Below are 12,354 nucleotides of genomic sequence, written 5' to 3' on the forward strand. Positions count from 1 at the left end.
TATTCTACCTAGCTTTTTTTTTCCTTATTTGTCATTAATGTGGAGAAGGTAAAGAATATGATGGCAGGTTTTGGCTGCACAAAGACCATTATTTAAAAGCCAGTTCAGATATATGTGAAGTTTTAAAATTGGCTTATTTGACACATACAAATTTCTACATAAGCAGTATACTTGAAGAAGTCTTCTTCAACACAACACAGGTATCAGATTGGATTCCAAGCTGAAAATAGGAAGATTGCTTTAAAAAATAAAAATAGAAATTACCTTTCATCAGACAAACAGCTCATAAAATGTTTGCCAATGCAAGACTATGCTCTTCATTTTTGCCAAAATGAATATTACAGTAACAAATGATGGACTTGGCTTTGTAGTACAATTTCAAATGGTCTTCAAGAAAAAATGAAGAATTTTGACGCAACAGCTCAGTTGCTCTGTAATAATGTCTGAGAGATCAAAGAACTTGTTTAACAACAAAAAAGTTTATGTTTGTCTTTAATCTGGAATGTATGGACTTAAATATTTGTTTTTTTTTTCGTAAGTGGTAAAACAGACTATATTGTCACATTGAAATAAAAATTAGTGTTTATATTCTCATAGTTTTACAACACAGTCATTAATATCAGTTCATAAATTTATCTTCTTGTAGGTGTTCTACATTGTACTGCAGTTCTTTAGCCCACACCCTGAAGCAATAAGAATTGAAAGGAAAAAAAGAGATGATCTAAAGTGGGAAGACTGGCAATATTTTGCTAAAAATTGCAGTATTTTTGGAATGGATAATAATGGATCTCTGGAAAAACCAGACTCCGTCAACTGTCTCCAGCTTCCTAGGTATGAGTGGGTATTATCTGCATAATACAGATGCTTTGAACAGGTAACATCCTGACACAATTCATTTCCATGTCCGACTGAGATAGAATCTTTTAATTTGGCGTAATCATTTATTATAGGCTGCTAGGGATAATAAAAGATCCCAGATCTGACCTTTCGATTGAAGATCACCAAAAGGTCATCTGTTGCTTTTATCAGATTTCAGACATTGAGGAATGTGACACAGTTGACTGTCTTATTTTTGAGTTAGATTTCTGAAATTTTGTATGCTTGTGTTTTGTGGGACTATTATTGTCAGTAGAATTACAGAACACTGAGATAAAGAGTGGAGGAAGGTACTGATATAATAGATCGGTTGTAACTATCTAGTGAATGTGAGTGTATTCCTTCTGATGTCTGAGTATGCAAGTTGGACTGGAACTTAGGACAGAAGGCAAGCTTAAGCACAAAATCCAGTCGTTCAACCTTACTACTAATCAAGCAAAACACATGAGAAATGGGTTGGAAACTGTATCTTTAAGCTTTTTAATCTTTTTAAGCAAGAACCAAAATAAAATCTGGGGGAAGGGCCAAGAAAAATCATTACATTTCAGAAACATGTTGCAAGCCTTTTTACTAGACAACATGTGCAAATTTAAAATTAAATGTTCATAACATATATACTTAACATTTATACATAAATGCATTTATAACGTTTATACATAAATATAGCAGATAACACATATAATACATAACTAATATATATAGCTTTGCACACACATGTGCAAACATATATATATATATATTTGAATCTATACCACTACAGATATTCAAATGCGTCATCTCTTGCCTGATTTCAGGTGTCAGTCAGTATTAGGCTTGTTTGGTACTCGGCTGGAAATCAGTCAGAAAATACAGTACCAGGTGCTGAAGGCATTTTGCTTTTTTGCTGTTTCACTTCTGCTACCTTCCTAAGACTTTTCAAGTGTCAGCATCTTTGTCTGTTCTCCAGGAGTTCAGTATTCTGAGGAGAGGAGTATTAGGTCATCTGAGTTACACCAGTTTTCAGCAGGGAACTTTGAGCTTTATTGCTGATCTTTGGAGCAGAGGATAGAGGAGAAGGGAAATCTTTTAAGTAAGCCAGTCATTCTTTGATAAATAACCCAAATTAGGTGTATTGCCCTATTCAGTCCAGGAGTACATATATTTATATTTTCTAAAAAGAAGAGTTAATTATGAACTGTTTCCATAAATGTTTTATGAGTGACATGGTTTCTCCCCTTCAATTATGCTGTAAATGATGATAGGAAGTGATATGAATGAATGATTTGGGGTTCATCTGATGTGCAGAAAGCTTAGTTTAAAAGATAAGAAACATCCCCTGCAAATGGTGAGTATTCAGTGTACTCAAAGAGGAGTTACTGTTGCAATAATGTTCCATGTCTGTTCCCACCTCACCCCATAGCTTTAAGTGCCAAGACAGGTGTCCAAGTTCTGTCCTAGTTTTAGACACAAGTGTGCTTGTATCCTTGTGGCCAGAACTCCTTCAGATGGCACAGAGGGCAAGTGACTGGCTTTAAAATCCTTACCATGGCTCAAAGGTTCATAGTTTGCTGACCACATTAGTTAATGCCTAATGGGCATTTTTGTAATCTTGAGGAAATGACAGTGATTAAGGTTTGTATTTCTACACTTTGTACCGTGTCTGTAAGTCACTGGAATACCTCAAAGTATAATCATTTCTGTATGTTTTTAATGTGTTTAGCAGATAAATAATTAACAATGTGGGCGTGTTAATTATGTTACTCATCTGAATGAATTCCTTATGTAGTTCAAGCATAGTTCATGTTTTTTAGAGACACTTAAATGTTTTTTTAAAATTCAGTGTAAATGTCACTTTATCACTGTCGCACTTTATTCATATTTTGAAGTTGCCTTTTAGAGGCTTTACCTTTACTTGGAAACTAGAGTCTGGAGAACAGAATGGCAGTTTGAGGAAAACAGACATGTAGAGACTTTCACCTGCTTGAATACTGGTGACTAGACTAGAAATCAACTGACGTAAGAATTTTCCTCAGAAAAATAAATAAATAAATAAATATTATAGTATGGAGACCATCTCTGAGAAAGCAGATACTGAGGGATGGAATCTGTAAAATATGTGAAATTTTGATTTTCATTTGTTTTCCTCTTCTTTATTTAAACAGATTTACACCATATTCCCGTGGTAATCTAACCTTTAGTGTTCTTACTCCAGAACCAAATCACCGACCTGGTTATAATGATTTTTACAATACTCCATCTCTCCAAGAATTTGTAAAAGCTACACAAGTGAGGATTCATCTCCGTGGCCAGTATCATACTAATGAGTCTTGGGTAAATTTTAGGCACAGATACTATGGAGTTAATGAAGTTACAGTCAGTGGAAGGTAGGTGTTACTGTAACTCTTCCACCCCACTCATCACTGCCTCCAACTACTAAAGCTGTACTAAATATGTAATTACATGCCTTAAATTTCTTCAGGTTGTTCTGCTTTTACATTTATGGGTGAGAAGGGAATTTGGTCTGAAGCAGTGCATCAGTTTTGAAATAACTGGTGTGCAGATTTTTTAAACATTTCTTCAAGCATTATTTTAAAATTAATTATACTTATTACACAAATCTATCAAAAGCCCTCCTTTCTTTGGAATTATCAAAGCCTCTAAGCAAAGGCTTATGATTGAAACCATGGTTTATGCTTTACTTCAGTAGCTTTTCCAAGTTTCATTATAGATTCCCAGACATGGCAATTTTAACAGTTTTAATACAGAGCTCATTCTTTGTTTTAGCTGCAGTTTTCCATTTAAAACTGGGCAGCTGTCAGTAAAAGTGTTACATTATCTGTGACTGACAACTTTATTGTATATGGTAAGTGTGCTGTCTTGTGAAAGGACTAATTATGCCCTGTAAATAACATGGAAATTTGGCAATGAAACAATTTCCAAGAAGCATATGGTGCAGATTTTTGTTAATAAGTGTTATTTCTGAAATTATTTTGGTAGGGATCATTTTGAGACAAAGCACCCTATCAAAGGTAACATTTACCTTAAGCTCTTCTAGACTACTAATGTTTTGATTATTGATTTAGATGCGTCGTGATAATCCTTTTACTACAACAGCTACAATTTTGGTGATTATGTCACAATAAAATAATTTCAACTGTAGCTTGCAAAATGGTACAATGCCTCCAGAAAAGCAGCCCTTCAGGTGGAGTGGGATGGTTATTGTCTATTAACTAATACTTTATGAATATTTTATTTTAATAAGACCTGGACATTTTAAATGAGATGAAATAATCTAGACAGTTATGCTTGATATGGTTAAGATTCCTTGAAAAATTATAGCCACACTGTAGGGCTTAATATTGGCAAAAAATGCCATTTTACATATGCATATTATATACTGAAATTGAATATGTTTTCATTAATTTAACATATTTTCATTACATATTATGTAAGACAACAGTAGCTCTAATGCAGGCTTTTTTTTCTTGGAAATCAATTCTTGATACTTACAAATGTGTTCAATGAAGTCTTTTTTTTGTAGGTTACTGCACTTTTAAACATTCTCTTCTGTGTTTTATTTGTAACAAAAACTGGACTATTTTTTAAAATAAAATTATATTCATGACTGATATATATTGTTGCAGAGATGTGTTTCACATGTTTGATTTTTAATTCACTACCTGTTGTTCTTTCAGGTGTAATTGTCATGGCCATGCTGATAATTGTGACACAGCTATGGAACCATACAGATGTCTGTGCATCAAGGAAAGCTATACAGAAGGAAATAATGTTAGTGTCTCATCCACTTCACCTATGAACTGCCTCAAATCTGGGATTTTAGGCTTGGGAATGTGTGCGTGCATGTATATGTATGTTACTGTTGTCCTAGCTTTTATAGAAAATTTGCCATATCAGGCTTTGTATTAAGTAAATAAATAATAATAATAAAAAACTTCCTCCAAAAGCCATTCCACCACAGAATATTAGCAGAACTGTGTTCAGATATTTGATTTGTTAGATGAGTAAGTTAGTTTTAAACATTAGATGCAAATCTGAATTTAAACTATAATCCAATAAAGATTATGGCTTTACCTACTGTTCCAGCTAGCAAACAATCTCTAGAGCAAAAATATACTGAAGACTTTAGTCCTAATTCATCCCAATTCCGTGGCTGGAGTGCAAAATACAAAAACGTGCAGTTCAGCTTCCAGTTTAATTTCATATGAAAGTGACCAGTTCAAGTGCTGCAAAGCAGCTCCACGATTCAAACCAAAGCAGAGTCAATGCAGAATATTTGCGCTAAAATTGCCTAATCCAAGGAAAAACAATAACATAGATTTACCTTCTTAGACTTGGAACATCTGTTGATAGCAGTCTCTCTGAATTCAGCTAAGAATGCAATCTTTTAGTACAGTTATTTTTTAAAATACATCTAAGGCAGAGTTAAAACATTTCGGACTTCATTTTAAATGTCTTCTGCATAGTTGAACATGGTTAAGAAAATACTGAGACTTGCCTGTACATATTTATTTGGAAGTCATTCTCCTGGGGGTCTTACTGAATATTTTGATTTAAACCAGGGATTTGGGTAGTGTTGTTTAAAAACACTGAAAATTGAGTTTTGATCTTATTTACTTAAGGACTGGAAATGGTGATTACCCATACTTTTTACAGTTACGTATGGCATCTGGCTGTCCTTAAAATAATCGTTAATAGCAACATGATTGTTCTAATAAAAGAACAAATTTAATATTACTTTTTAATGCACTGTTTTCAGACAGTAGGTGTTAAGGTTAATCTCTTCTTGGAACTAGAACTTAAAGGCAGTATTTTAAAGAAAATCTAAATAAAAAAATCTAAATATAATCTAGAAAATACATTCTTACCACTGCTGTGTGCTTAATAACAGTATATCTCAATAATAATAGATTTAGTGTGGTACAGTATGTAGCTGAAACTTAACAAGTTGCAAAATTTTAATTTTCCTAATTTTACAAGTCTTGGTCAGAGAGAATCAATATGGGGATTTGAGTATAACTCATGGTCTTCTAGAGAAATATGTAGAGGATACCTTAGGATAATAATGCCAGATTGTACTTAATTTCTGAAACAGAGTGGTTGACCTCTCAAGAGGAAAGCTAGCTAATATAAACGTTTGTCATTTATTAATAATGTAAATGTAAATTATGTAACCTTTGTGTTTGTTGGAAGATTTTTACATATAACTTAGCAAAACCAGAACCATGATACGTAAATTAATATCCTCACAGAAAAGTTTCTGTCCTTAAATTAAATGAAAAGGGGTGCAAAAGGGGCTCTTGGGACCTGAAAAACATGGAAAATGGGGCTTTAGGTGTAGAGAGAAATGGTATCTATGAGAAGGGAAAGGAAATGAAGTACCAGGGACTTCTTGCTCTGTGATGTTGCTGTAGCAAGTGCTGGTGAGGAGACTAATCATAACAGAAGGCCTTATTTGGTTGACAATTTTTTTTAATTTTTTAATTTTCTTAATGAAGTGCATTAAACAGTTTAATATCCAAAGAAATATTGTACTTGTAACATGTTTTCCTTGAATATAAGTACAAAGTTGGGAGAAGACATTGCATTCTTCTTTTATCTCTATCAAGTGCTGAGGCAAATTAGAAGACTAAGTTGAGTTGCTTGTGACAATCTAGGAGCTTTCCACTTGGCAAAAGTGGGGAAAAAAAGCTGATATTTTCAGCTGAACTGTATTCACAAATACATGTGTGCTTTGAAAATACCTTATGTAGAATTATACTTTATGTAGAAGTATATAAACTTAAGTTAATTAAATCTACTGTAGTTGTTATAGAACCATAGGATTATTTAGGTTGGAAAAGACTCTTAAGATCATCAAGTTCAACCATCATACACTACTGAGTCTACCACTAATACATGTCCCTAAGTGCTACATCCACATGTCTCTTAAACCCCTCCAGGGAGTGCAACTCCACCACTTCCCTGGGCAATCCGTTCCAATACCTAACCACCCTTTCTGTGAAGAAATTCCTCCTTATACCTTATCTAAACCTCCCCGAACACAGCCCGAAGCTGTTTCCTTGTGTGCTATCACTTTTCACCTGAGGGAAGAAACCAACACCTTCCTCACTGCAGCCTCACTTCAGGTAGTTGTAGGGAGCAATAGGGTTTCCTGTCAGCCTCCTTTTCTCCAGACTAAAAAACCCCAGTTCCTTCAGCCTTCTGCCACCACTCATATGTCTTGATTTCCAGTCCATTCACCAGCTTCATTGCTCTTCTCTGAATGCATTCCAGTAATTCAATATCCTTCTTGTAGTGAGGGGCCCAAAACTGAATGCAATGTTTGAGGACTGGTCTCACCGGAGCTGAGTACAGAGGGACAATCCCTTCCCTAGTCCTGCTGGCCACACTATTTCTGATACAAGCCAGAGTGCCATTGGTCTTCTTGGCCACCTAGGCACACCAGTGGCTCGTGGTCAGCCAGATGCCCACCAGCACCTCCGAGGTTCTTTTCTGCCAGGAGATTATAAATTTTCATTGATTATTTCTATAATTGCTAGCTTTAGTGTGTATCATATAGTTGGTAGCAATCATATTGCATTTTGTGAACTGGCAAATACACTTTTTTCTCTGCTCTGTGATGAAATCAATTGTCATTAGATATGGTGGCTTTGAGACAGGGCTCTGAACCATCAGCATAGTTTAATACAACAATACTATAAAATTTTAATTAGTGAGGTGAATATGTGTGGGCTTGCCACACTTTTCCCCATTAATGCAGAACAAATAAATTCCTGTACAAGTCATTCTTGTAGTAATACAAAGGTGGTGTCAACTTTAAAATGATGTATCAATTAAGAAGTTCTGTATTTGCTGTATTATCTGCTGACACCTGTGAATATTTTAGCCAAAGACATTTCTGTGTTTCCACCAAGTTTAATATGGATAATCTATCTTAAAAAGAAAAAAAAAAAAAAAAGTTAAGAAAACGTGAGTTACATCAAAGAATTGAATCCCACAATCCCACTGAATGCTGGATTTCTGTTGTGAGTAGGCTGTATTCCTTGTTACATTTATGGCTGTTGGAAACAGGCTTTCTAAAAACTAAGAAGCTGTTTCAGAATAGCAACAGTGGTAGCGAAGGAGAAACTATGCTTAGAAAAAAAAAAAAAAAACAAGCAGTCTATGCTTGCTGGGAGAGATGAAGTGTTAACCTGGGTGTATGTGATACTGTGTTTTAAGGATCATGTAACTTTTTTTTTTTTACTGTACTTTTCTATTTTGTTAAACTGAAACGTATAAAATAGGATCTACAGTCGAAAAGGGATTTACACAGGAATTTGAAGTTTTTAGAAGGGTCAAATTAGAAAAAATATCAAACTGACAATGTCTCTTTAATTAGAACACATTGTGAAATGTTTATTTGTAAGGATTAGTTATAAATATTTAATAAATCTGGAAGTTCACCAGGCACTCTTGCAAGACTTATAGTACGTTGTGAAAATAAATATATTTTAATGATTTATCTGCTTTATCAGATATTTTCTGTCAATGTTAATGGGTTATTCCAGTGAGTGTCATATTTTTGATTTGGTGTATGCACATTGTAACTATAATTTAAATGTTTGAGTTAACCATATTCATTCAGGTTAGAATGAGGATGTTGTTTAATTGTTTTCCTCATTCTGTAATGATAATATCAGTATTGACTGAAGATGAAATAAAGAAGAATTAGTAATAAAATAGAATAAGTATTTGCAAATATATCACTGCTTTGAAATTTACAAGAGATTTAGATAAATTCTAAACATCTTCAAGGTTTTGGTTTTTAAAAGGCAAATGTTTAAGGCAGAAACAAAATCCATTATGATTTTTGACTATCACTGTCATTGATAAAACTGTTTCATAGGCTTATGCCTGTGTTTTTCAGGCTCCCACTCCAGTGAAGGAGGCTTTACATTTTATTTTATATATATTTATATTGAATGACAGCTAAGCATTTGGTGAAGGAACTTTCTAAATGCAAACCTTCCTTTTGGAAGGGCTGGTAAATATGTGAGAAGAAATTGCACTGTGAGCAGAGTCTTTTAACTTTCATCCTGTGCCAGAAGTCAGTCACCACAACTGAGTGGGTGTAAAAAAAATCTTTTTTAGAGTATTTTGGGATGTAAATATAAGATCCCTTGACAAGTTCTTAACATATGGTAGAGTCTGTCCTTGTCACATTTACAGTTAATGTAGCTAAAATTACCGTATTAAATTTATTTGGCGTATACATCTGGATAGTTGTTGCACAGCAAAGCAATACCAGAAACTAAAAACTTACATAGTTTGTTAAAGTGAAGATCTTAGTTTAATTATTTTCATCACTGTTTTATAAACTCTTTGACATATGAAATGGGATTTTTTTGTTATCCTTTTAAGTGTTCTGTTTTGATGAAGAACTATGTTGGTATGAATTGTGAGATAAGAGGAAGAAGGGAAGGGAGTGCTTAAGAATGACTTGAAGAAGTTAAGGGACCAGATTTGGAAAGAAGAGGAGATAGGTAAATCCAAATCCTCATGGAACTTCTCTCTCGTCTCATGAGAAAAAATGTTCAGCTTCTTTGTTTGGTTTGTTCTGTAAATGCCTTGCCACTACTTTGGGAAATAGTTCAGCCTTATAGAAATGGAAACTGGGGCATTAAGAGTAGAGTCCTGACCTTGGAAACATTTATATGCAAAGACTAATTTATAGACATGTCTAATTTATAGACATGAGTATATGCTCTAAAACTTCCCATGATGTCATATGAAAAGTTGGAAACAGCACATGAAAAAACAGAGCAATCAAACAAGGTCAGCCTTTCTTTACAAACTCAGAACCTCTTTTAAATTGATCATGCAGAAAGGAAATAGGAAATTACATAGGAATAGTTATAGAAATCTTAATAAGTGACAGTAGAATTTAAAAGAAAGAAAACAACTGATACATGCTTGGAGATGGTATGAATGGATGTGAGTGTGTGATTGGATACAGTAAAGGATTTAGGTCTTCAGAGTTTTCTGTGTAAATAATTAATGATATTAAATGTCTGCTGTCTGAAAACTGGCATTGTTGATTTACCAAATAGCAGATAACCAAGCTCTTTTATGTTGTTGCAGAAGAAACTATCTAAATCTTAGTTAAAGTTCAGCCTGTATCATCATGTCAGGAATTAATGATACATAGTACCTGAGGAGCTGTAAATATTAACTATAGTATGTGGTCACTTGATGACAGACTTCTGGCTTACAGAAGGAAGCAAACTAGTAAAAATAAATAAATAAATAAATACCGTTTTTGGTAAGCTCTGTGCCATATGTATAAAGAGAGAGGTCTGAGAGGAAACTGGTTATATCAGAATAAAATGAAAAGAAAATAGGCAGGTGGTTGACTGGAGTTTTAGAAAACTAGACAAAAACAAACAAACAAACAAACAAAAACCACCTAGTCCAGTAGTTTTGCATGCCTGAAAACTTTGAATGACTTTAGACATGTCTGTGGAAGTTATGGGTTTGTCCATGAATCCATCCTTGGAAAACTGGTGTAATTTCACAGTTGAAAGATCCAGGCTTCTAAAACAATTTGTGTACAAGCATTGCTGAAATAGTGAAAGAACTTGATCCTGTCTCAGATACTTTGTGATTTGTTGCACTGGTGATGACATGCCAAAGGAACTGTGAAGTAGTCATTACCCCTTAATACAGTTTCATTTGAGGTTTGTAAGTTTTACTAAATAAGAGATATGATGTCATAGATACCATCATGGCTGTCATTGTTACTTCTCAGAAGTTTGGAAGGCTGTTCCAGTCTGAAAATGATTTTCAGGGGCTTGTCCACTCTGTAGGATATGTATTTTATTTAATGTGAAGGAAAATTGAGAGACAACTGGGCTGGTACTTCTCTGTTGATGAGGGTAGCTGTTGTAAGTCATAGTGGCACGTATATTTATTGAATTTGTATGACTTGTACTGTATTCCTCTGACTGCCAAGTGATTAGACACTGTTTTTTTCCTGTTACCCCACTGTAATGTTACAGGAGAATGGAATTCATAGTGTTATTCCAAATAGACAAGGTAGAGAGAGGATATAATAAACACACAGCTTTTACAATTGAATATCTCAAGCAAGTCAGAGCATTGGTAAAACAGAATGCATCACAAATTCATCAATTGCAAAACATCTCTTCTCCCTCTCATTTTTTTCTTTTTACTGAAGTCCTGTAGAATTGGAGTCTAGAAGAGAGTTAGATGGTGTGAATGTTTGATTTGAAAATAACTTCAAAATTTAATTTGGAAAATTTGTGTGAATTAATTTAATGAGCAGCCTGATTGTTAGAATTAGTATGGTTGCATACGCTTTGATTTTGTAAGATTTAGTGCAGTTTCATTCAACTTCACCAAAAAAAAAAGCATGGATGAAAGAGGACTTGAGTAGAAATATATCTTATACTGCCTGAGAATATCTGTACTAGTGTTTCAGATCTCAGTTGTGTTCTATTATTGGCATTTGGCATTCAAAATGGCAGCTCTTATGTTGTCAGTCAAGTTCTTTACCAGCCACTTTGCCGCTGCAAAGCAGCAGTAATATCTCTTCTCCAAGTGCTATTCGGCATATGGTATTTGTAATCTCTCTTTAAAGGACTGCACTTAGTTTCTAAAGTAATTAGAAATATCTTTTTAAGGTACCCAGAGTGTTATGATATGACCCTGTAAGACTTCCTTCATTTCTGTTCTGTCTTCCCCAGACAGTTGGAGTCATTTAGAGTGTTGTAGCGCTTTTTTTTTTTTTTTTTTCTTTTTCCTAATCAAACCTGGCTTTTTGAGTTTAAAATCTCTGGGGGGTTGACAAGACACAAATACAGTTCAAAGCTCTGGCTAACATGCTTTCTTGACAAGTAGTCAAATGCTGAAGTGAGGGTGCTGTGAATAAGCCATGAGGAAATTCAGACAACTGTTTTCAGAAGAGGACTAAGCTGCACTGGAATAGGTATTGCCTAGAAGCCATACTTATTTGTTTAATGAAGCTTAATGGAGTGAAAGCATGCTGTCTATTTGGGGTACAGACTGGGATCTTGTAGGAAGGAAAAAATAGTATGTGATTAACTACCCTATTATAGTCAACATTTATGGGGCAGCTTAAAGAAACACAGATGGGTGTTGCATGAAACATATTTTTGAAGACAGCATAGTCTTCCAAAATATCTGAGAAGGTGGCATTTTAATTTTGATATCACATCTCACTTCAGCAGATTTTTAAATCTATGTCCAGATAATGGCATGTATATTAAAGAAGCACATATATAATATACGTTATAGGTTTGTACGTATACTGGTTATTGCAACTCAACATTGACTGACAGGTATGAGATGGTAACTCCTACACAGATTAGGAAAAAAAAAAAGGAATAAATTCTACATAACGGCATTAAAAAAATAAAAAAGAAAGAAAGAAAAAAAAAGTTGCCACCCAGAGAT

At 34.2% G+C, this 12,354-nt stretch overlaps 1 protein-coding gene across 1 annotated transcript in view; it reads left to right on the forward strand.

Moving 5' to 3' along the window:
- The window catches only part of USH2A (usherin), a 422,856-nt gene that overhangs the window by 58,668 nt on the left and 351,834 nt on the right, over positions 1-12,354 (forward strand). Inside the window, 3 exon segments of the mRNA XM_050709829.1 lie at positions 647-831; positions 3,018-3,239; positions 4,551-4,644. Coding sequence (XP_050565786.1) covers positions 647-831; positions 3,018-3,239; positions 4,551-4,644 — 501 coding nt within the window.

The sequence above is a fragment of the Cygnus atratus genome, chromosome 3 (assembly GCF_013377495.2).
Source record: "Cygnus atratus isolate AKBS03 ecotype Queensland, Australia chromosome 3, CAtr_DNAZoo_HiC_assembly, whole genome shotgun sequence".
NCBI classification, from domain to species: Eukaryota; Metazoa; Chordata; class Aves; order Anseriformes; family Anatidae; genus Cygnus; species Cygnus atratus.